At 38.0% G+C, this 26,259-nt stretch overlaps 2 protein-coding genes across 2 annotated transcripts in view; both read left to right on the top strand.

Moving 5' to 3' along the window:
- Scarb2 (scavenger receptor class B member 2) overlaps positions 1 to 11,568 on the top strand; it is a 59,632-nt gene extending 48,064 nt beyond the window's left edge. The window contains exons 8-12 of the mRNA XM_027939796.3: positions 1,321 to 1,439; positions 2,827 to 2,900; positions 4,396 to 4,447; positions 8,307 to 8,465; positions 9,000 to 11,568. Coding sequence (XP_027795597.1) covers positions 1,321 to 1,439; positions 2,827 to 2,900; positions 4,396 to 4,447; positions 8,307 to 8,465; positions 9,000 to 9,038 — 443 coding nt within the window. The 3' untranslated portion in view covers positions 9,039 to 11,568. The remainder of the gene's footprint in view (positions 1 to 1,320; positions 1,440 to 2,826; positions 2,901 to 4,395; positions 4,448 to 8,306; positions 8,466 to 8,999) is intronic.
- A 5,717-nt stretch (positions 11,569 to 17,285) lies between these two features.
- Positions 17,286 to 26,259, top strand: part of Nup54 (nucleoporin 54) — a 28,109-nt gene continuing 19,135 nt past the window's right edge. The window contains exons 1-3 of the mRNA XM_027939848.3: positions 17,286 to 17,419; positions 21,520 to 21,603; positions 21,703 to 21,852. Of these exons, the coding sequence (XP_027795649.1) occupies positions 17,353 to 17,419; positions 21,520 to 21,603; positions 21,703 to 21,852 (301 nt within the window). The 5' untranslated portion in view covers positions 17,286 to 17,352. The remainder of the gene's footprint in view (positions 17,420 to 21,519; positions 21,604 to 21,702; positions 21,853 to 26,259) is intronic.

Raw genomic sequence — 26,259 nt, 5'->3', positions numbered from 1 at the left:
AAGAAAATTGGGGCTGTTTGGAACTGTTTAGCAGTAAAGTGCAAACTGCTATGCACGTGAGAGATGATGTGTACCTGGAGCCATGGGCTGGTATGTTTGTAAACAGACTTAAATTACTTGCCAATAAGCTCGTTTCTCCAAAACCATATTTTTCTTGCAGCAATATCTTCTTTTCAGTATCCAGATCTGGAATAGATTTCCTTTAATAATTATTTCCCTGTTCAGTTCTTAAAATGAGTAAGAAAGAAAAAAAATCCGTCTTCATATGGGCAAACCTTGATCTGGTTAACAGACATACAGCACCAACCAGGCAAACTCTCTTTTTTAATTCTTTAATTGGTGCATTATAATTATACATAATAGTTGGATTCATTATGCCAGGCAAACTCTTTAAAAATTCTTGCATCAACATATCCAGGAGAACAAAGTTTATCTTTGGTAAATAATAAAAAATAAATTTTTTTTAAAAAGCAGAAACAAGGAAAAAAATACATTTCTATTCACTGGTAGAGAATTTTTCCCCTCTTTGTGGTGGGCATTGAACCCAGAACAACATACTTACTAGGAAAGCACTCTCTCACTGAGCCAGAACTGCCAGCCCAAAGAATTGCAATTGAAATGGGTACTCAGAGGTGGGATGTCCTCATTCAATTAGAATTCTGCCTTCCTAACCTGAGAGCTACATATCCTGGGAAAATTTCTTTCTTTCTTTTTCTTTTCTGGTACTGGGGATTAAACTTAGAGGCACTCCACCATTGAGCCACATGCCCGGTCCTATTTTTTGTTTTTTTATTAAGAGACAGGGTCTCACTGACTTGCTTAGTGCCTCACCATTGCTAGGCTGGGTTTGAACTCATGACCCTCCTGAATCAGCCTCTGGGGTTACAGGTGTGTGCCACCACACCCAGCCCCCTGGGAAAATTTTGTAACTTCTGTGAACCTCAGCTTCTACAAATGCAAAACAAGGATATGTTAATTCTAATTTCATAGAACTACTAGGAGTATTACTTAATGTACATAAAGTTTGCACTTTATAGGTTCAATAAATATTTGTTGAAGAATAAATAATTTAGCAAGGACTTCTGTATATATAATGTGCAATAAAATAATGTGGGGTATATGAGATGGCAGAAAACGATGCATAAGTCTTGAATTAGGAGGTACAGAAAGGTATTTTAGTTTGCCCACTGTCTTCAAGTTTATGTATGGCTTTTCTTTTTACTTTAGGAACCAAGTTTGTATTCAAGAACTTTATATACATTTTATATTTTAAAAATTTAAAAACCACCTTCATTCATTTCTGTTTCCATTAAAATGCAGGTGCACCCATTATTATGTCTTTCCCACACTTTTACCAGGCCGATGAGAAGTTTGTTTCTGCCATACATGGCATGCATCCAAATAAGGAAGATCATGAGACATTTGTGGACATTAATCCTGTGAGTACACACTTCTTCTTGGTAAAAGAGTATATTTTTTATTCTGTATATGCAGTGTTCACTTAGTCCTGAGCATCTTAAGAAACACACTTTTTTTACATATGTGTATTCCTTCAAGTGGGGAAAAGGTAGATCAGTGCCGATTGAGGGATTGAGGGATGGTCTTACAGCCCTGTCATGAGAGGGCTGAGTCTGAGGATCTAATATGCAGAAACACCTTCAGACTTACTTGAAAAAAAAAAAAGGAAGGAGGGATGGAGGTAGCAGCAGTGAAAATTCAGCTATTGGAAACACCTGAGATTGGATCCATGTAACTAACCTTGTTAGTCTTCTGTTGCCAACCCTGGACCTGAGCATATATATGTTTTTCCCATTGGGACACAAATCAGTAAGGTTAAAGACATCTTTCTGCTTGCTCACTGTCAGGAACATTTTGGCTGAAATTTAAATATGTATATTAGCTTCAGTCACTTTTGGTAAACTTCTTTCTATGGTACTTTTGAGAGTTTGTTATATGATATTATTAATTTTTAAAACTTCAGATATATTTATGCATTGTTGATCCTGTATTCATAGAGGAGAAAAACTAAAACCATGTTGAAATGATAGGAATATCATTTCACAATGTGAGAGTCTCTCACTGTAGAGGCTAAATCAGGTCAGATAACTTTATCTTGGAACTTTGAACATTATGGGATAATAAAGAAAAGCAACAATATTCTTTTAGTACCACGTTTCATGGACATTTCACTCTCAGCTACACTCATCACGTCTGTATTGAGAACCAGTGATCTTACCCTTCGTTGAATGAGATCAGGTGTGACTTTCTTCCTTCTCTCTTAGCCACCAATCAGTTCTCATCAGCCAACGGAGTGCAGTGCTTGTTGCCAAGACATGGTTCTATTAGTGCAAAGATGGAGCTGCCCTGGGGAAGACAACTGATGTAGCTACTCTTCCTGGGCTCTGTGATGTAGGCCTAGACTTGGATGCCATTCCCTAGATGGGACCACCATCCTCCTCTTAGCTCTGGACAATTGTCCAGCCCTGACAGGGGATCTGTGGCTGTCCTTCCTGCTGGGATCCTCTCAGGTTTTGCCATGCAAAGTGGCAGTATCCTGGGAGCTTTTTAGAAATGCCCAGTCTCAAGCCCTACTCCAGACTTACTGAATCAGAATTTTTATAGAATTACCAAGGATTCACATTGGTAAAAGCATTGGTCTACCTGACACAATTAATTCTTGTTCAGTTTTCCCTTGTATTACTCTGCCCATTAAACATGGTAATAGCCTCCTGTTTATCAGAGCCTCATAGAAATGATGCTTGATTGAAAATATCATGTTTGTGATATAATAAATCCTAATGTTTTCTTCTCACTTCTGATTTGCAGTTGACTGGAATTATCCTAAGAGCAGCCAAGAGGTTCCAAATCAACATTTATGTCAAAAAATTAGATGACTTTATGTAAGTTTTGCTTTTTTCTACAGAGGCAAGAAACTAGTTTTGCTACCTTGACTTTCTGGTGGGGCAGTGTCTAATTGCTCACCCCATCCTTCAGGGAGGGGAAATGATCAGCATTTTCATGGGTGCCAAGGTCTTGGAATTTACTTGTTTTGTTTAATCAAATGATTTCTGTAGATGTTCTAAGTCCTTAGTTTACAGCTTTGTATTATCCTCATTTTACAGATGAGGAAACCAAGGCACAGAGAATTTAAGAAACTTGCTGAAGCTCACACAGCTAGTAAGACTTGTGCATACAACCTGCTTTAACCTACTCCATCGAGCCTTTCCCATCATACACCATGATTCCGGTTGCCATCCCTTCCCTGTTTCTGCTCCCATCTGGGGCCAGCCAAAAGTCTCATTTGGACAGTTAAAAGAGTTTCTTGAGTCCAGGCTTTTCCTCCCATTTTCCACCTTTAAACCACTCCTTAGATAGAATTCTTAAGTATAACCTCCTGCCCAAACTTTCAATGGGACTTTTTTAAGATATGTGAAAATGCTTATGATAAAATGTTGAATGAAAAACAGGATGCAAACCTATACATACTGTCTTATTCTATTTATCTATCACCTTGCTTTGTTTCCCCCATTGAATTCACCAGATTTAATCTTATGTCGTGGTTCTTTTTAAGAAGCAAATGGGGTTTGTAAGAATATGCTTTCTCAATCAAGTATGGTGGAGTGTACCTTAGTCCCAGGTACTTGGGAGGCTAAAGCAGGAAAAGTAAGAAGATTGCTTGAGCCCATAAGTTCAAGACCAGTGTGGGCAACATAGTGAGACTCTGTCTCAAAAACAACAACAAAAACCCTGCATATTGTCACTCATATATGTATTAAAGAGGCAATATAATTTAGTAGCTAAAATCTGGAATACAATCCTGGCTCCACCACCCGCTCTTGGCAATTCTCAGAAAATTATCTTCTCTGAGCTATAAATTTCTCAGCTGTAAATCTGTATTAATGCCTTCTGCATGTGACTGCCATCAAAAATTGAATCAAATAATGTCCTCAAAGCACCCATCACAAAGCTGGCACATGGAAAACATTTAGTTGACTCTTGTTTCAAAGTTAGTACTTAAGTGGCCTAGTTACAAAACTTTCTGAGGAACAGTGGCATTGTTCTATCTGGTATAGTCTTCTTGTGATGATTCTAGGGAGAACAGTAATAATTTTGATGAGTTTACTTTCAGTGATTTGTGTTTTGATAAAATGATGATGATAATAAAAATAATAATAAAATGATAAACTAAGTGCAGCCCTTGGAGTTGCTAGACTGACACACTGAAATATAACTTCTGATTGATATGTTTGCAAACATAACTAAGAAGTCTGCTGTAAATTCCAGGTAATTTAATGAAAAACATGTACTGAAATTTTCATATAAACATGTTCTCCAGGTGAAGGTATTATGGTGATGAGGAAAACTATAAAATAATTTCATCATTTGTCTTTGTAGTGAAACAGGAGACATTAGAACCATGGTTTTCCCAGTGATGTATCTCAATGAGGTAAGTTCCAAGAGGGAAGGAGCCACAGGTATGTTTTAACTGTCTAATCTTGGAAAACTTCCATTATAATGTCTTCTATTGTAGCTCGGTATAATTTAAGATATGAAAAAATGGAGAAAGATACTTGTAGGGGAGCGGGTTCTGGGAATAGCACATGCTAGGCAAGTGCTTTATCACTGAGCTAAACCCCCAGCCCTTTTTATTTGAGAGAGAGGCTCATTAAATTCTCCAGACTGGCATTGAACTTGTGATCTTCCTGCCTCTGGAATATGTAGGATTATAGACACGTGCCACCATGCTGGAGGAAAGATGATTTTAAAACTGTTTGTCCTTGGAAAATTTCTCTTAAATGTTTACATGGCAATGCCTGTGTCTGGGAGTTTTGGAAAAATGACAGAATTTTTCCTTCTTAAGAACATTAGTTGGAAGTTAATAACAAGAATCAACAAATGGGACTTACTTAAACTGAAAAGTTTTCTCTCAGCAAGAGAAACAATAAGAGAGGTAAATAGGGAGCCTATATCCTGGGAACAAATTTTTACTCCTCACACTTCAGATAGAGCCCTAATATCCAGAGTATACAAAGAACTCAAAAAATTAAACAATAAGAAAACAAATAACCCAATCAACAAATGGGCCAAAGACCTGAACAGACACTTCTCAGAGGAGGACATACAATCAATCAACAAGTACATGAAAAAATGCTCACCATCTCTAGCAGTCAGAGAAATGCAAATCAAAACCACCCTAAGATACCATCTCACTCCAGTAAGATTGGCAGCCATTATGAAGTCAAACAACAACAAGTGCTGGAGAGGATGTGGGGAAAAGGGTACTCTTGTACATTGCTGGTGGGACTGCAAACTGGTGTGGCCAATTTGGAAAGCAGTATGGAGATTCCTGGGAAAGATGGGAATGGAACCACCGTTTGACCCAGCTATTGCCCTTCTCGGACTATTCCCTGAAGACCTTAAAAGAGCGTACTACAGGGATACTGCTACATCGATGTTCATAGCAGCACAATTCACAATTGCTAGACTGTGGAACCAACCCAGATGCCCTTCAATAGATGAATGGATAAAAAAAATGTGGCATTTATACACCATGGAGTATTACGCAGCACTAAAAAATGACAAAATCATGGAATTTGCCGGGAAATGGATGGCACTAGAGCAGATTATGCTTAGTGAAGCTAGCCAATCCCTAAAAAACAAATACCAAATGTCTTCTTTGATATAATGAGAGCAACTAAGAACAGAGCAGGGAGGAAGAGCAGGAAGAAAAGACTAACATTAAACAGATACATGAGGTGGGAGGGAAAGGGAGAGAAAAGGGAAATTGCATGGTAATGGAGGGAGACCCTCATTGTTATACAAAATTACATATAAGAGGGGAATGGGAAAATAAACAAGGAGAGAAATGAATTACAGTATATGGGGTAGAGAGAGAAGATGGGAGGGGAGGGGAGGGGGGATAGTAGAGGATAGGAAAGGTAGCAGAATACAACAGTTACTAATAGGGCATTATGTAAAAATGTGGATGTGTAACCGATGTGATTCTGCAATCTGTATTTGGGGTAAAATTGGGAGTTCATAACCAACTTGAATCTAATGTATGAAATATGATATGTCAAGACCTTTGTAATGTTTTGAACAACCAATAAAAAAATTGAAAAAAAAAAAAACAATTGGCAAAAATTTCAAACATAAAAAAAAAAAGAACATTAGTTGGGTAAAACTCCCTTCTGGAACTGGTTATGTGAGAAACAAAATGTAGAAGTGAAATGAGGCATTGTCCGGCTCTGCTGAAGCAGAATAGCCAGAGCTCATGTATATGTCTTAAGTCTTTGCCTCCTTCTTTGAAACCCTGTCAATTTAAGACCCCTGTGATAAACTCTCTTTAAAATCACGTATCTGATTTACTGTGATTATATGTCTTCATTTCCCCTCTTTCATCTAGTTTTAAACAAATTATTGAGCATGGATGGTGGAAGGAGACACTCATCATTATACAAAATACATGTATGAAGATGTGAATTTGGTGTTAACATACCTTATATACAATCAGAGACATGATAAATTGTGGTATAAAGATGTATTAAGAATTGTAATGTAAAAAATAATAATAAAAAAGAAAAATAATAATAAATTATTGATTGGTAAACTTCTAATATTAACAGTCGCATTTTAAAGTTTTTATTATTTTTCTCCATTTCCTTAAAATACTTGTTATTCATAGAAAATTTAATGAAATTAGTAAGAAAAAAAATTTTTTAAATCACTATTCACAAAATCTAATGCCCACTTAAGGTATCGTTTTTATTTCTCAGTGTTTTCTAAAAATTTTTTCCAGAGACAACTAAACAAAGATTAATGTTTTCTATTTAGTAAAACCTGTGCCCTTTGTAGAACTGTTGGGAAATGACAAAAAAAAAAAGTGTATAAAGTAAAGCACTGATAAGCCTTTCAGTCCTTGAGGAGGACAGTTGACATCTTCAGATGTTTGTTGCCTCCAAGTATTTTTCTAGTTTTGATATTATGAGTTGATGTTATTGAAATAATACCATAGAAGCAGGTTTGCATCTTTTATTTCTTCATTTAGCCTTATGTTGGTGGTCATGTTTATAAATTGTGATTACAGTTCCAAGATAAGCCTTATTGTTTCATAGGAAAAAATTCAGGCAGTATTTGCCAATTTAGAGGACCTGATTGGGATTGCTCTAGGAATTGTCATTGTCATTGTTTGTGGGGAAGGACACAAACATAGAACTTTTTGACAGTACAGACAGATGATTTCCTGCCAGTTTGAGTTCAGAAGAGTGGCATTTTTGAAGTGCTCTCCCCCTAGCTTTTGCTTTGCTTTTTTGTTAAATACCTGATTGAATCCTGAAACATTGAGTAAAAGCTTTTGCTTTTGCTGTCTCCTAGAAGTTCGATTTTTCTCTTCTCTAGAAAAATGAAATATTAGACCTGGAAATGACCTTGGAGATTTCTGCCCCAACATCTTTTTACCAATAAGGAAATTCTGACCCTGAGGGGTGTTGGCCAGTTTTTGAAAGAATCGCCATTCCATCTTGTGACTCACTCCAATGCAAATTAAGTCAGAATTGTTGCCTTTAGTTTTTATGGGATTAAGGTCTTTAGATACCTCATCCATGACACTAGATGAGAATTTCTCTGCACTGCATGCTGAAAACACTCTGGAATTCTGGTTAGCCCTACAACTTACCTGAACACTTTCTGTTAAGACATCTGGTCCTGATTACTATAGATGAATCAAGAGAGAAATGACACTTCCCATGCACCATTTTTGGAGTGTTTCATTCATCCATGGAGTCAACCAGGATTAACTGGTCACTTTCTTTGTGCTGGGTGCTGTATCCAGTGCAGAGGTGACTGAGATGTCTTACATTCACTGACCCTACAGTCACTGGGAGATAAACAGGTAAACCACAGTTATGATGGGGAATGCAGAAACAACAAATGGAGGTTCCATAGGGTGAGAAGGAAGTCTAGAGAACAGGCCTTTTGTCAGGTCTGAGGTGGCCAGAGGTAACTTCTGGAAGGAAGCAATGCTGAGCTAGATTTTGAAGAAATTATCTGATACAAAATACATTATCTCAGCATTTCTGAATTCTTTTTCACTCTTTTATAATTTATGTTAAGAGTAACATATGTTTTCAGGAGAAAAGATATTCATGAATAAATTCCCCCTCTGGTTACTCTAATATATAAATCAATTTTCAGTATATGTGGCTTGCTAACAAAAGGGCATAACCAAATTGTGTTCGGTGATTTGAAAGACAACCATTACTCCTGATACTTAGTCATCAAGGGAATATTATGTTCTTGCTTCGCAGAGTGTTCTCGTTGATAAAGAGACTGCTAGTCGACTAAAGTCTGTGATTAACACTACTTTGATTGTCACCAACATACCCTACATCATCATGGCACTCGGTGTGTTCTTTGGTTTGGTCTTCACCTGGCTGGCTTGCCGAGGACAGGGATCCATGGAGGAGGTGAGTACTGATTAAATGAACTTCTTTCTCTCTTACTTGGTTAACTTTCCAGAGGATTCCTTAACTGTGCTTCATTGAAGGGCCATTAGCTGGCTCAGTAGGATGGATTCTGGGGCTTTCTATGTGGGAACACAATGATTTCCTGGTTACATTACTGATGGACCAAATGGTAAGCAAGGCACGTGTGTCAAAGAAGACTGTGTCGAGTAAGGCAGGGGGATAGAATGCGGCTTTCTTGGTGAGATTGGAATCCCTGTATGTATCCCACTCACATTTCTTCTCTTGGCCTGCTTCTTCAAGGGCCCCTTAAACTTCAGACGTAACCTTGTCCAGTAGGCCTTTTCTGACCACTTTCACACCTATACCAGAGAAGCACTCTTCTCTGTGTTAGTCCAGGCCACACTTACTTATCACACTATTAGGCTCTTTTCCTCCATCTTCCTCCACCTACCACCCCAACCCCAGCTCTTCACATATGGGGCAGTTTCTGACATGAACACCTGACTTCCCTTCTGTCTCTCTTCTGTGTCTCAGGGAACAGCAGATGAAAGAGCACCACTCATACGAACCTAACTGAATTTAACCATCACCTGAGCTTGGTGAAGGAACATGTGAACTGTCCTGAAACAGATGAGGGGAAACTCCACATCCTCATAGACTCCTCACCTGTTAGGAGAGAGAAGACAGTGCTGGCAAGTGATGACAGCATGTTGGCCAGAGGTGAAGAGCAGACTGACATGGCTGACCATTATGCTTCATGAAAATCACATGGTTTCTGAAACTGTTTTTTCATGTGTCTAGCAAGTATTTAATAAACTCTTGTATAGTCATTTTTTGTTGTTGGGTAGCTACAGAATTTTGTGACCAGTTGTAGATATAAAGTCTCTGCATCTCTTGTTAATACTACCTGTCAATATGTTTCATTCACCAAATTTTGTGCTCAAAATACGTATATACTGCTTTATGTTGTATTCCTCCACTTCACTCCCCAAACAAAAGTAAATAAGAGTTTCGAATACAGGGTAAAATGATAACCTTTTCCAGTACATTATTCAAATGCATTTGATTTCCTCTTTAAAACATTACATATTGCATTTCATGTTAGTCTTCAGTTCAAATTCCTCCAGGAAAATAACATGGTCTTCTGGTTACATTTATACTGTGTGGGAATCAAGCAGGGAAGGGATCAGGTGAGGTGGTACCCATGAGTGGATAGTGATATGCTCCTAAGGATTTTTAAGTTGTACTTTTGTGAACAAAGAGAATGCGTAAGTAAGCTTGGTGAGGATAGCTCCAGATATTTCATGTAAAGTAGAACTAAATGCTAGTTATGATATTTGTAGATAGTTAACTTTACTTTTAGTCAAAATTATCTTGATGTGGAAAGATGCTTCTGGGAGGATGTAATCAGTGATCCCCCACTCAATACTACTGAGTGATTTTTTTGGTAAAATTATGAATATAAAAAATCTACTCATCCATAGCCTAAGTTACACATAAATTTCAGGGAGTCTGTCTAGATTAGAAAGACATTTCTTCTTCAGCAGTCTTCTTGGTAACTTGAAACTCTTTTTATAAATTATTTCCTCAGATTCAGTTTCTTCCAGTGTTTTGTGGCTCACTGTCATTCACTGAGTAGAGAAAATGCCCTACATTTCCTGCGACAATCATTTTGCTGACAGAATGATAAGTAAACTACTACACCTAATGTGCTTTAAAGAAAGGTCCCCTTGGGATGAGAAGCAGAGACAAGTCTCTTCAAAATACTTCTTGGTTTTCAGTGTAACCAAAGGCAGAAGATTGGGAATCATCATTAGTCACAGTGTTTAGGATTCAAGGGTATTTTCTTTGATTTTCAAAGTTCACCATGCATTTTTAATTGAGAAGCCTATACAGTTATCTGGCAAAGTGCCTATAGAACTTCCTAACAACTGAATCATTCAAAGGGATTTTTTTTATATTTGTTTAAAACTGAATTTCACTGTAAGCAAATGAAGAAAAAAATCATGGATTTCACTTACATAGTTTCTTAGCCCTACAGGGAAGTAATAAATTACATTAATTTACATGCCCAAATTTTTCTTCTCTATAGACTAAAGCAATATGTAATGTGTTTCCCTTCTTGAAGGGGCAATTCATTATACACTTAATCATTTCTATAAATCAACATAAAAACCTTCGATACCCCAAATCATCAAAACATGAAAATTTATATCAAATATATTTGGTCTTCAATAATGCCAAATACCTACATTAAATATTTATCAATATTTAATTATATAATTGGCATATTTTGTTCATCATGTATCTACTTATCCACACTAATGAAACAGATAGGCCAGTATGTACTAATTGGTTCTATTCTCGGGATATGAATATCTGTGAGAAGACTTTTAAGTACTATAAATGATGTACACATTTAGACTAAATCTCATATAGGCAAGGAGACCAAATATACATTGATTATATTTTTGTGCCATGATTCTTAACAGTGACAACTTAAAACTACATTTGATATTTTCCTTCTGAAAAGTCTGTGGCAAATCCATAAACTATAGTCAAAATTATAGGTTGGTTAAGAAGAATGATTATGCCTATTTGATTTTAGGTTGAAAATAGCAAACTATTCCTCTTGCTTATTCCCTTGCAGCCATCATCCTGGAAAGACCCCAAAGGCTTTGTGATTGTCAACATCGCTGTAATCACAGCATGGCAGGCAGGGAAAACTGGGAGTTGAGCGCAGGGCAGGAAATGGCCATTGCCACTTTTAGCTCCCGGCTTTTCCCATTAGAAATTATTTCATCATGTTCTAGAAAGATCACCAATGATCAAGTGGAATAAGCACTACATAACTAACCCCTATTGGGGTTTTTACTTAAGGGAGATTAATTTTTAATTTAAGTTGCTTGAGACATGAATTCTGCCAAAAGTGATCCTCATAGTTGGCCCTCTGGACATTATTACTGGAGTAAACTGCTTGTGTCAGAATGTTCTTCATGTATCTAATACAGTTGGTTTATTTCATGTGATTCTTGGCCTGATTTATTTCTACCCTTAATGCAATGAAATATTTCACTAATAAAAAACTTTATATAAAAGTTCACTGAGAATCATATGTCATCTGATGTCCAGTTGTCTATGGAGTTTCTCTTAAAAAATACATCTTAACAGATGCAGCCCTGAGGCACACCCCTTCAGGCTACCCTCAATTGGTCCCGTACTCTGCTTTTCTGCCTCTGGGGTTTCTCCAGAGCCCTTGGAAGCCCCAAAGGAGTGTGGGGAGAGCTAATAATACAAGGGCAATCCTAAATCAAAGAAGGCACAATGAGCCGATCAGTGTTCTAATCCACTGAGGAGCAGTGCTCATGCTTATTCAACATGACTCCTGAACCAGGACTGGGCACAGTGGGAGCTGCTTTCTATTAGCATTTCCTCATTCTGCCTCACTTGGTCCTGTGCCTGAGCTACTGCTTCCTCTCAAATCATCTATCTGCACTAATATCCTTTTCTCAAATCTGCCTTCATGAACACGCAAGTAAAATGCAGACAAATCCACCCAGAAATGCTCAGGAGGATAAGAAAGCTACTGGAGAGGTTCTGAAGCTTCTGTTTCTAGGGACATCGGGACTTTTATTATTCCATAATTCCAATATTAGGAATTATTATTCCTATCATTAGTCCAAAAATTCAGATCATCTTCAAAAATTTTCCCTTCTCAATATTGCATCTTATTCCTCAAATCAGAGAAGATCCAGATCAGTCATACAGTTCCTTGCTCTGTGTTACACATGTCCCTATACATCAAGGACGTGGTCCCTAGCATATGCCTTTCCTAGGAATCCCAAATCCAATTTCAGTTGGTTTGTGTCACAAGGGGAATGCCTCGAACCTATATCATCATCTTTTTTTTTTTTTTGAGCATTGCACCATTTATTTGTTCTTTCAGTAATTGTTAAGTACCTACTGTGTACCAGACAGTAAGACTCTGTATAGTTTCTCCCCATTTTTCAAAGTAGCTAAATGCCACCAGAGGACAGAAGGGAGGTCCTCAGTAACTCAGGAGTCTTGGCTCCGCCCCTTCGGCTTTGGGCTTTTCCTGCTCCTTCCATCCCTACTTCACTTAGAGGTTGTTACAGGCCCATGAAGAACACAGAAACCAGTCTTCATCCACCACTTCTCCAGCCTAGGGCTTAATCCCTTTGGCTGAGAAGGCAAGGTCTAATGTTATACCTTTAGTCTGTTCTCCTTCAGTTTTGGGGTCCAACCGGAAGGCTTTCAGAGAGGATCCTCTAAATCTATATCTTCTTAACCAAAGGTATATAAAGACACATGGAACTTTGCAACATACCAAGCCTAATTATTTCAAATCAAGGAGTAGAAAAATCCAGAAAACATATTCAAAAGACTAATAGGTATTAAAACATACCCAGGAACAATAATTAAGACAGTATGGTATAAGGTGAAAGGTGTAGAACACAAAAACTAGAAACGTGTACGTGTATCACAAGATGAAAGTTCCATTTCTAGCAATTATATTCTTCCACTTGTTCAACTATTTTTAAACTTTTAAACACCTTGACACACAGTTTACACACCATAAAATTCACCCATTTTAAATATACAATAGAATGATCTTTAGTAAACTTACTGAGTTGTACAATTTTAGAAGATTTTCATCATCTCAATAAAATCTCTCATGCCAGTTTACAGTCATTCCCTTTACCCAGTCCCCGGTAACCACTAAGCTGCTTTCTGTCTATATATATTTGCCTTTTCCACACATTTAATGTAAACACAATCATACAGTATGTGGTACTAAGGCCTGACTTTTCTACATTATACCTAAAAATGTGCTCAACTAATTTTATTGGGCATCCACTATATGCCAGGTACTATACCATAAACTAGGCTACTGATGACCAAAAAGAGACATGAACCTTATGGTCTAGTGGGAAAAATAGTAACCAAACGATCATACAGGTAAATGTAATAATTCAACTAAGTTTCATGCAAAGCAAAGCATCTCAGACAGAAGGAATGAATGTGCCCAAGAGCAGGGAGAAGCATATTTACTCCAAGTGACTTGAGATGTTTGGCTGGAGTTCAGAAAGGGAAGCTAAGGCTGTGGAGAAAGGAGGGGCCATGTCATGTTGGGTCACATTGAGCTATATAAAGATTTTGGTATTTTGGCTTATTTTAAGACCAATGGTAAGTTACTGAAGTATTTTAAACTGGATTGTGAGAAGAAGGTAAGTGAGATAACAGGTTTGTTTAGAAAGACCCATTGTAGCTTCAGGGTAAAGACTGAATTAGAAAAGTGGACATAAACGCAGAGAAATGCTAGAAGGCTATAGTGCCAAGTGGGTCCTTTTGATGTCCCCACTGGTAGGGAAGATAGGTATTCTGTTTTCAGCTGTCATATGCCATCCTTCCTGGTGAATTCCACAAAGCCACATAGCATGGGCTAAGGAATGGGTTTTATGGGGGAGAAGTTAAAATATATAAGGTGAAGACTGTCAGAATAAAAGAAGGTACAGACTCTCCATTGCCACAGTCTGGCTGGGCACAATTCAGGAGCCACTTGTCAAAAGAAATGAACTTTATTTTTAGAACCACACTCCAAACAAAACAGCTCCTCAGGAAAAACCTTCAGAGCCCAACTGCCACCACCGGCTTCCCACAAGCCTCTCAACCTCCCCCACTCCTCCTGCTCTTGAGGCCAATTGGCTGGGTCACATGGGAGGAGCCAAAAAAGTCCCCCAATGAGCAGCTCCGTAGTCTGAAAGGGCGGGGAAACAGCCCAATGAGCATCACCGCAGAGGAGCCAATCAGCTAGAAGTTGCTGGGGCCGCTGTGAGCCAACTGGGGCCCCTTCGGCTGTGGCTCTCAACACTCCATCCTCCTGCTAGCCCATGGGAAAGTAAGTTGAGGGTGAGAGTGGACTCTGTAGGGAGAATGTGTCTGCCTGCTCATCCTCCTTCTGATAGGAGAAGCATGAAGAAGCAGTCATAGCAACAGATGGTTTGGATTTGGACTGCCATTGGTTTACTGTTATTTGGGAATGCCAGTTGTCCCTAGAATGTTACAATCTTGCTGGGGAGATGGCATTGGTTCCATGGGAACCTGAGTTTGGGTGCTCCTTACTAGAATGGGGTTACTCCAGCCACAGCTGATTCATTCTGACCCAGAATGAACTGCCTGGGTCACACTCAGTCCTGCTCACCGCTCTACAAGGGCCACTGCAGAAGTCTAGGTTGGGATTATTACTTTTTCTGCAAAGGACCAGATAGAAAATAGTTTTGGTTTTGCCAGCCACATGCTGGTATTAGTTATGCTCTGCCATAACTTATCAATTCTGCTGTTTGCAGCCTGAAAGCAGCTATAAACGACATGTGAAAGATGTGCCTGTGTTCCAAAAAAAGCTGTATTTTTCAAAAATAGGCAATGTTCTGGACTTGGACACTCTATCTTAGGCTCCCATGAGGGGTCTCCGCTCTCTTCTTAAAAATGGTGCACAGGGCTGGGGATGTAGCTCAGTTGGTGGAGTGCTTGCCTCTCATGCGCATGTACAAAGCACTGGATTCAATCCCAGCACCACAAAACAAAACAAAAGGTACACAATTGAAACCTCCCTCCCTTCATACTCTCTCCCTAATAATAGCATTTATTCCTCTGCTTTCAATTATAATCTACACATGAATCTCTCTGCTCTATCTCAGCCCCACAAATCCAAACACCTGTTGGTTATCCCCAGTCACCTTGTCCTCAAGTCAGTAAGTAAACTCATTTTCCAAAATGTGAAATGGCATCACAATCTGTCCTGTTGTTCAAGCCAGAAACCAGAGATTCCTGATAGACACTTTCCCTCCCCTTTATATTGCATCAACCAATCATTTTTCAGTCTTCATCCTCACCTGCATATCATGGCTTTCACTAGGAATCTGGCAATAATGACTGTTAGCATATTAATATTATTAATTTTTAAATAAGTAACCTTTTTACATTTTCAAAAAGTGAAGTCTTCCTTTACTACTGTCTCGTAGCCACCCAATTCATTATCCCAGATACAACCAATATTGTTTTTTTTAAAAAAGTATATCTTCCAGGAATATTTTGAATATGTATATTTATATTTTCTAGCTCTCTCTTTTTTAAACCCAAATTGTGGCATACTATAGTTGTTCTGAATTGTTTTGTACCTGTGTGTGTATGTGAAATTTATCTTTTGAGAGCTTTCTTATTAATGCATAAAGAGCTTTTCTTTTTGTTCCAAGTCTATGGTTGAATAATACCCCTTTGTAAAAATGTCAACAATTGATTTAGCCAAATCCCTGTTTCCAATCATTTATCATTAAAGTAATGCAACATTGAATAACCTTTTGCCAAGTCATTTATAAGGTAAATTCCTAGCAATCCAATGGACATTTGTTAAGTTTTTGACAGATACATGGGCTTTTATGTTTTTATTTTTATTAAAATTATCCATACAAGCACATACAGAATTCTACAAAGTATGGTATTAAAAAAAAAAAAAAAAACCCCACACAGAGGTACCTCTTTTAGTCTCTTTTTTTAAATTTAGCCCCTTGACTCTAGATAGCATTTGCTCTGTATATTTTCAGGTTTATTTATTTATTTTAAATTTGAAAATTTTAGTATTACCCAGACTCCCATCTATGAAGGATGAAGACTGGCTCTTTCCTCCCATTTTCCCTATACCCTCATATTTTTTTTTTCTATTTCCCCCATCTTTCCAGTAGGGAGTTGTGTTATAATTTTGGCTAGATCATAATTACTGGGATTATGTGGGAACTCTCCACAAGTAAGCCATGTCATAACCTTTTATTATTTTTCCTTTCTGAGACATTGTCTCTTTTCTCTACTTTCAAATTTGTATTATCTAAATATCTTTATAATTTAAAAAAATTGGGGTTTTGGAGTCAAGAAACCTGAGTTTAAAACTAGGCTCCAAAACCTACCAGCAAGGTGATTTGGGGTAGCTTGGGTAATCTGCTTAGCAACTCAACCTCAGTCCAAAAGAGCTTAACAACAGACTCTTCTGTAGGGTTATTGGGAGGACTAATAGGGGCACAGACGTCAGCAGTTTCAAGGCTCACTGGCTTCAGCAGGGGCCATTCTATTCTTCTCAGTGCTCACCTTACTGTTTATGGGTTAAGAGTACAACCTCCCCGGTACCTGTTACTTGCACCACAAAATGGGAATAATCGTCAACTGTCTCCTTAGACAGTTAAGGATTAAAATAGTGTAAAATGATAAGCAGACTGCTGGCACATGGTACACACAACGAGTTGCCACTACACAATTATCTTTCAGTTCTTCCGACATGCCTCCTCTTTCTGCCTCTGCTTCTCCAACTCAGCTTTCAGGACTGGGTTCAAACATCACTTCCTTAGGGAGCTTTCCCCCAGATCCCAGGCCCTCTTTTTAGTGGGTCAGCATCATGTACTCTCCAGCACGTGCTCATCCCAAGCGGCCAACCGCCCATCTCTACAGTAACAACTTCGGCCCCTGCAGAACTTTTCCAAAGAACCCCGCTATGGCAATTTCTAAGGGCGCTCAGGCGGGCGGCACATCCTGGCGAGCTCTCCAGCATTTTCTTGAGTTGTGACGCTCCACGCCACGTGAAGCCACGAAACACCGCCCCCCCCCCCCCCCCCCCGGAAGCGAGCGGGTCCTGCGCGTTCCCTTTCGACTCTCCACCCACTACGCCCAGGGTCTGTTCCCGCCTCTTTGGCTAGGCCCGAAAGGGGCGGAACGCGGTAGAAAAGCTGGTTAGGTTTCTCTTCCGGACGGAAAAGAGGAGCGTACTGAGCGTCGCGTCGCGGGAGCCCCTCTTTGCTCCGGTTTGGTTCCCCGCTCCCGCGACATGGCCTTCAATTTTGGGGCTCCCTCGGGCACCTCGGGCACCGCTGCAGCCACCGCGGCACCCGCGGGTAAGTTATCCCCCGGACCTTCTCGGAACTGGGGAAGCTTTTGGTCCATCCCCCGGGTCCGAGACGCAGGCTTGGAGATCCTGGGTCTCCCGACCGCGCAAAACACTTTAGGGGGGCAATGGAAAAGGGCGGGCGGCCGCGGGTCGGGTGGAGGCGGTTCCTGAGGAGGCCGCTGGGGTTCTCGAGGCCCTATCTGGATCTCGCGCCCTGCGCTTGGATCCCCGCGGGGCTCCATCCTCCCGCGGATTGCTTCCCGCCCATGAGGAGTCCTACTCGTAGAGGTTGGAGACCGCTCCGATCTCCTCGTACCCGACACCCCCAGCTCCCCTCCGCATCAGCCTCCCGGCCAGGCGGGAATACACAGTGGTTCGGGCGAGTATAAGGTTGGGGAGCCCCGAGCTGCCCGGAGACTCCCTCGTCCTAGCCCTGGGGCGGAGTGGGGGGCGGTGCCTAAGCCCTTAGTGGTCTTCGCCGAGGGAATTCACGCTCCTGCTCCTTCCCTCTGTCCCCATCTCCTCTGCTTTCTCAACCTATTTGAAGCGAAGTAGGTTTGTTCACTTCTGTGAAATCCCTTGCTGAATCTTGTAATCCTTATCTTACTTTCTTTTCTTTTTCTTCTTCTTCCCCTTCCCCCTTTTAAATTTTTGTTTCTTTGCCTGCACGCCTATCAGGATTTGGTGGGCTTGAGACTGCCAACTCCACCGCCAGTGGGTTTAATTTTGGGGGTTTCGGATTAACTGCTAATCCTGCAGTGAACTTTAATATTGGGAATTTCGGTGTTTCTACTACCTCGGCGACTCCGTTCAATTTTGGTAACAGTCTGGCAAGTGCAGGTAGATAACTGCGGGTCATAAATGAGTGTTGGGAGCTGGAGTCCAAGAATAATATTTCGTGGTTTCCAGAGTTTGGGAAAGAACAGTGACTTGTCTAATAAGGGAAGGAAATTTATTTCTTAATGAAAATCGAAAATAAAACATTTTTATCAAGTTGTGACTGTCTTAAATTATGTGGGTTTTGGAAGGCCTTGCAAGTTATAATGTTCCCTTGTTAAATCTGCATTTCATTGAACGAATAAAATAAGAATTTGGAATGAATTTTTATATCTTCCAAATTATTAGATGTATCTTTCAAATTGTAAGCTCACCAGACAGGCTGATTTTCCTGGAATTCTTGGACTCCTGCAGTCATTTTTCATTTTTTTTTTTTTTTTTTTTTTGCATTTTTCATTGGGATATCATTTTATTGTTCTTGTGTTTCCAAGAGAAACAGTCTTATACGAACAGCAGTAAGTCTTGTTTTATAACCCTTTTAAAATAATGTACTTCTTTGGTCAACTCGTCAGATTAGGATATATTTCTATAAGACATATAATTATAGGAAAAATTATCCACATCTTTACTGGATTTTTAGGAAATTCTCAGAGAAATTTAACTTATTAAATAACATTTTGAGTTTTAAAAGGTGGACCAGATGTCTTTGCATTCAAAAAGATAATTATGAAGATTGTTTTATGGATTGTTTGAAGCTCATCAAAATTTTTTCAAGACACAATAATAGATACATGTCTGAATTTAAAATAGATTTATGTATACTTTACATACAGTGATACCATAGAAAAATCTTGTTTTTCAGCTGCTCGTATATGAATTTTTCATCCATTATGCCTTTTATGCCCATGCCAATTATATGCATTTTGTAAACTTTCTTTACTTCTTAAAACATGCTTGGAAAGTTATGTATTTTTGTTCATTCACTTGTTACTGAAATAAGACTATTACCTTAGCATCTGAAAACAGTTTGAGAAATAGTTTAAATTCCAAAGATAAAATAACCTGTTATCATTAAGATATATTTGAAGTGGACACTAATTACTGTTCTTTGGTATGTTTACTTTCCTGATTGCTTAAAATTGGCACTGGGTAAAACAAACCTTAATTTGAAGTTTGTGTTTCCAAGTAAAGCCACCCAGCTCATAATTCAACAACAATAAATAAACCTGTTGGTATTCGCTTGATTTAATGTTGATTTGGAGTTATCATGGTTAATTTTGAGTTTTGATAATAAAATGATGTTTCAGTGCCTTTCATATGTTGACTAATTTAGTTTTCAGCAAAGGACTGGTAGAAACTCTTGTTACTTTCTTATTTTGTGTCCATGCAGATCCACTAATTCAATAAAACATTTTTGGTATTGTGGAACATGATAAGTCACTAACTAGTGTTTTCAGTGTGTAGGCAATTTAGATTATATCATAAGTTATTCTGTGGAAGTGAGGAGTAATGAAAAGATTAAGAACAGTGTTTAATACTTTAAGTTTTTTTTTAATCATTTAGTTTGCAGTACTGCAATAAACCTACAAGTTAATAGAATATTTAGTTGTGCCTATACATGCAAAACATAGTCTACTCTGAGTAACTTTCCAAATCAGAATTAAACGGTGATATCAAATTGCTTTTTCTTCTTATATCTTTTATTTTGCAATATTGATGAATCAGTTTTATTACAAGAACATGAGATTAAAGTTAGCTCAGAAAACCTGTGTTATAACTTGGTATTAATATTTCACATATATACTTTGAAAGTTTTTTTGCCATCACATTGATAATCAGCAAAAAACTGGCAATAAGTAAAAACGAAATGATTTTAGATTGGCTCCTATTCCATTCCATTCATATGTTGTTAGATATGGTTAAGGTTAATTTTGTTATTAGACTACCTAAAGTAGAAATTTGTTGGAGTTTCCACATTGTAGTTCAGAGACTGGTGCTAGCTCTGCTCATCTTCCCTGCCACTGCTTCCATTTGTGTTTTTCCCCTTATTTCTTCCATTAAGAAACACATTCTTATATAGTAGTATGTTTCCTTTGAAAAGTTGCTTAGTCTTGACATGGACTTAAATAGAAATATAAGGTAATGTAGATATAAATTAATTCGCCAATTTCAGTCTCTCTCTCTCACTCTCTTTTTTTTTTTTTTTTTTTTTCTTGAGACTGGGTCTTGCTGTGTTATCCAAACTGGGCTCTAACTTGTAATCCTCCAGTCTCAGCCTCCCACAACACTATTTTTTAAAACATTTGAAATTGAATTAAGATTTAGAAATCTATAAATGAGGGCAGGGGTAGTTGTCTAGCATGATTAAGGCCCTGGGTTTGAGCCCCAGCAACACACACATACACAAAACCAAAAACTGTAAGTTCTGTGTAGAAAATTCAGATTTTCTGACTCTTGGGGGGAAATGGGAATAGTATTATGATCTACTAAACTACCATTCTTTTGCAACAATAATCTGCTGGAATTTAGGAACTGCTGTCATTTTTAAAAACTTCATTTTAAACAGTTCAGAAAACATCTGGTCTACTTTACTCATTAATTTTATTGGTCTAAATCTTACAGACATTTGAATTTGCAATCCTACTCTAAAAGTACATGTAAGAGCCCGGCGCGGTAGCATACACCTATAATCCCAGCAGCTCAAGAGGCTGAGGCAGGAAGATCGTGAGTTCAAAGCCAGCCTCAGCAGCAGCAAGGTGCTGAGCAACTCAGTGAGATCCTGTCCCCAAATAAAATACAAAATAGGGTTGGGGATGTGGCTCAGTGGTGGAGTGACCCTGAGTTCAACTCCCGCTACCAAAAAACAAAAAAGGTACATGTAAGAGCCAGGCATGATGGCTCATAACTGTAATCTCAGCTACTCAGGAGGTTGAGGCAGGAGGATCTTGAGTTTGAGACTAGCCTGGTCAATATAGTGAGATCACATCTCAAAGTAATAATAACTAATAACTAATAATGAAAATGCGTAATAATCATTTTAGAGTTATGGCAGTAGGCTTATATGTTTTCTCAGCTGTGAAAGAATCACCTCTTTAGGTGGAAGATATTATATGTGATATTTCTATTTAAAATATTTAGCTGCTATTTCTTGTTATATATTGACTTCTTGGTTAGTAGTATAGTTTTAAAAAATTAATGTTGAAAGTAGAGGAAGGAAAATTTAGATCAATATATTTTGACTTTATGTGTAGCAATTACTTATGATATAATTTGAAAAATTGCCTTTATATGTAGAAAAGAATCTTTCTATTTTTATCCTTTTTTAATTAGGTGGGTTTGGAGGATTTGGTACAACATCTACAACTGCAGGTTCTGCGTTCAGCTTTTCTGCCCCAACTAACACAGGCACTACTGGTAAGAAGCCATCGGAAGACATTGTTAAAGTAAATGTGGTAGAGGACAACTTTTTTTTTTTAACCTATGCAATTCCAATTTTTATTTCTTCATTCAAAGGACTCTTTGGTGGTACTCAGAACAAAGGTTTTGGATTTGGTACTGGTTTTGGCACAACAACAGGAACTAGTACTGGTTTAGGTACTGGTTTGGGAACTGGACTGGGATTTGGAGGATTTAACACACAGCAGCAGCAACAGCAGCAAAATAGTAAGTATAAGGTTTTCATCTTCAACTATAAAGCCATAACAATAATAGCTAACATTATTGAATGTATCATTTAAAATGCTTTAGTGAATTATCTTCTTTTTTTTTTTTTTTTTTTTTTGAAGAATTATAAACATTCCAAGGAGACCAAAAGCTACTTTTTATGTTTGTATATGATAGCAACTGTGGAGAAAACTGATGGACATGATTAGGATAATAAGGTCCCTTGTATAGGATCATTCCATTAAATTCTTTTTGTTAAAAATAATACAGAAAACCACTCAAGAGTTCAGCTTACTGAAGTGTGCATAAGATGAACGCTGGAGAGATGACCCTGGCTACCCACTTCAGAAGTCCACCACCTTTTTTGTTCATAGTCAGAGGAACTATAGTCCTCTTTTATTATCATTTTCTTTTCTCATGTGTGTAATAGTATTGATTGCCTGTGTTAAATCTCTGTATCTTCTCCTTTTATTGCTCTTTATTATTTTTCAGTTTGTTGAAGACATCAGATTATTTGTCTTAGTTTTTTGTTTAGAAATTTATTGGGGTTGCATTTTTTTATTGGTGCATTATAATTATACATAATAGTGGGATTCATTATGCCATATTCGTACTTGCTTATAACATAATTTGATCAATCTCATTCCCCTGATTGCATTCTTGTAGTATGGTTTAACACATTCTTTTGTCCTCTATATTTCTTAGTAGTTGAGTTGGATCCAGGGGCTTTTTTATATTGATAGTTTAGATTTTGTTTATAAGACTATTTCCTAGGTAGTGTATTCATCATCAGAAGGGCATATAATATCTGATTGTTTCTTTGTGTGTGATGTTAGCAGCCATTGGTGATCATTACCTAGATCCATTAATTCAGTAGGGGTTAAGAAACAGTGCTATTTCACCTTGATTTCTCTTCCATTTGTTTGTTGGAGTTATCTATAAAGAAAAACTTTATCTCATCTATTTGGTTGATTTTTTTTTCCCTTTATTACTCTTTTCAGAATTGATTCCCTAACATTCTTCAAAGTTGACTATTTTTTGGTCAGGGACTCAAGCATTTTTTAATCCAATGCAGTTATTCTTATTGATGTTTAAATATTTCCATCTTTGACCTTTGCGCACCTCTTAGGTTAGCTCCCAAGTCTGTTTGATATAATCTCTGTAACTGGCTTAGACTGCATGGTCTTATGTATCAGTGACCCTTGTCAGTATGCTAAATTCCCTTAGCAATGTATCCCATTCGCCTGGGGGGCGGGGGGGAGTCCAAGCCTGTGTATTTGTCCAACCAAATAGTGCTTGAGAAAAAAAAAATCACACAGAAGATTGTATAACCTCTGTAAATTTGTATCACCAATCTCAGTTGGGACCTCAGCATTGCTTGGTAATCAGACAAATTTTCTATTTTTAACTTATTCTCCCACTTCTATGGTAGTTATTTTGGACCTTTATTTTCCTAAAATCTCAAATTTCTCTGTTCTCACTTTAGCAGATGGCCTTGACCCCCCAATTCAAAGAATAGATGGAATCCTTCATTGCAGTTCCTTCAACTTTCCCCACTTTTAAATCTCTTTCTCCATCTGTAAGCAGTTTTTCCTTCTTACACCTGTGTTGTGCATCTCTTAATGCCTATCTTCAAGAGGGGCACTTGTTCTGTTGATTCTTTTAGCTACATTAGCTAAGTTCCCCAACCCCTAAAAAGTCTTCAACTTTTCTCTGTGTCCTTTTTATCGAAAACAACCTGAAGTTGTTTTTTTCCTCTTCAAAACAATAATAACAATTGTAAACCAACAAAAAAACACACTTTCACATTTCACTTCAACTATCACACTTCTCCCTTTCACAAACTACTTGAAATGATTGTTAGAGTACACCCTCTAGTGCTCTTTCCTTTTAGCCCACACTAATCTGGTTTCTATTCTTTACTCTGTCAAATAGTTAAGGTCAGTTATTATCTCAGTGAATCCAGTGAACATTTACTGTTTTTTATATATGCAACCTGGAGTCATCAAGTCAGAATGTGCTACATTTGTTTTTATCTAGCTCCTTTTCCCCTTTTTTAAAAATTGGAATACTTTAAAGCAAATTCTAAACACATCATTTCACCCTTTATTTAATGTTTCTCTCTTTAAAAACGTGGACATCCAGGGCGCAGTGGCACACACTTGTAATCCCAGCAGTTTGAGAGGCTGAGGCAGGAGGATCGTGAGTTTAAAGCTAGTTTCAGCAACATTAAGGTGCTAAGCAACTCAATGAGACCCTATCCCTAAATAAAATATAAAATAGGGCTGGAGATGTGGCTCAATGGTCAAGTGCCCCTGATGAGTTCAATCCCTGATACAAAAAAAAAATAAAAAACAACTATGGATATCATTCCAACCCACGGTAATTCCTTGTTATTATCTAATACCTGATCCATAATCAAATTTCCTCATATGTCCCAAAATGTTTTATTCATTTGGTGTTTTTTTTTTGTAATTATAGGTGGATTCAATACTTTTATTTTTATGTGCTGCTGAGGATCAAACCAAGTTCCTCACGTGTGCTAGATGAACACTCTACCATTGAGCCACAACCCCAGCCTCTCATTTGGTTTTTCTAATCCTAATAAGGTCCACACATTAATTTTCTTGTTATGTCTCTTTAAGGTTTTTAGTATACAGAATTTCCTACTTTCTTGTTCTCCTTCTCAGGAACTGTTGCAGAAATTGGGCCAGTTGTCCTGTGAAATGTCCCCCATTCTGGATTTTTTTTAATGGTTATTTCTTTGTATTATTTAGCTTCATCCTTCATAATTCTGATAAATGAAGTTAGCTTTAGAGACCTGCTTAGATTCAGGTTAGACTCGTGGGCAAGAATCCTGGTATTGGTGTTATGTGCTTCATATTACATCACACTGGGAGGCTATCTAGCTTTCACTAATGCTAAAATTGATTAGTGGGTTCATGTGGTAGTAGCTGATCTCTTTATAAAGTTCCTCATCAGCCTTTAATCTGATGGCTTCATTCATTGATGATCATTGCCTTAGTTATTTTATGAGAAATTACAAAATGTTAATTTTCTAATTTCCTTCTTCCTCACTGAAATTCTCTATAAAATGAATTTTTTCTTCATTTCCCCAAGCCTACTTGATCACCCTGATACAAAGTTTATATGGGAAAGACAGGAAAAATTCTAACAGACAAATTTTTGTAAGGAGTTGGTGGCCTCATTTCCAGTAGTGTCCAATGAGTTGGAATTTTTTAAATTTTTGATCTTTTTAAAATTATCATTTGCAAGTGTGGACTTTAATAAATATATTTCAGTTAGTTGCATTCATTATTATTATTATTATTTTTGGTGCCTGGGGTTGAACCCACTGAGCCATATCCCCAGCTCATTTTTGTATCTTATTTAGAGACAGAGTCTCGCTGAGTTGCTTAGGGCCTTGCTAAGTTGCTGAGGCTGTCTTTGAATTTGTAATTTTCCTACCTTAGCCTCCCAAGCTGCTGGGATTACAGGAGAGTGCTACGGTACCCGGCTCATTATTATTCTTGATGCTCACTTACCTTGTCACGTTTCTAGGAAATTGGGAGCACTTCGTTGATACTCTCATTCTATTTTTATCCCTGCCACATCCTTCAGTACTCTTTAAACTTTTTGCCAGTTTCTTCTTCCCCAGAGATTTTGCACATTCTGTTTGTCTATACTATCACCTCATGGCCTAGCCGATAAGTTCCAATTAGACAGATTTCTCTTGACTCCCTTTCTCAGGCTTTATTTACTCCCTTACTTAGTACTCATAGCCTTTGTTCTTCTCTGAGAAACTTATCACAGTTGTTATGATATGCTCAATTTGTTTAGAAGATATCATCTGTCTTATTTACCATTGTATCCTTAGTATATAGCTCTATCTGACACATTTGTTGCATGAAGGTATGGTAAACACACACACACATATGCACTGTATGTAGCCAGGCCTGGTGGCACACACCTGTAATCATAGCTGCTTGGGAAGCTAAGACGGGAAGATCTCAAGTTCAAGGGTAGCCTGGGCAACTTAGCAAATAAAGTAAAAAGGTACTGGGGCTAGGTGTAGTAGTCCATAATCCCAGCAGCTCAGGATGCTGAGTTAGGAGGATTGCAAGTCTAATCCAGCATTAATGAAAGGAAGGCACTAATCAACTTGGTGAGATGTCTCTAAATAAAATACAGAATAGGGCTGGGGATGTGGCTCAGTGGTGGAGTGCCCCTGAGTTCAATCCCCAGTAATTAAAAAAAATATATATATATATACACATACATACATACATACACATGTGTACTTACACATATACCAGGAGAGACAATATTGTTAAGAACTCTAAATGACCATAACATGTTCAGCCTCCCAAAATGGCTGTGCACTCTATGTAGGTATGATATGACAAA

The sequence above is a fragment of the Marmota flaviventris genome, chromosome 7, assembly GCF_047511675.1.
Source record: "Marmota flaviventris isolate mMarFla1 chromosome 7, mMarFla1.hap1, whole genome shotgun sequence".
Classification (NCBI taxonomy): domain Eukaryota; kingdom Metazoa; phylum Chordata; class Mammalia; order Rodentia; family Sciuridae; genus Marmota; species Marmota flaviventris.
Note: the sequence above shows the minus strand (reverse complement) of the source record. Positions and strands in the feature narration are given on the sequence as shown.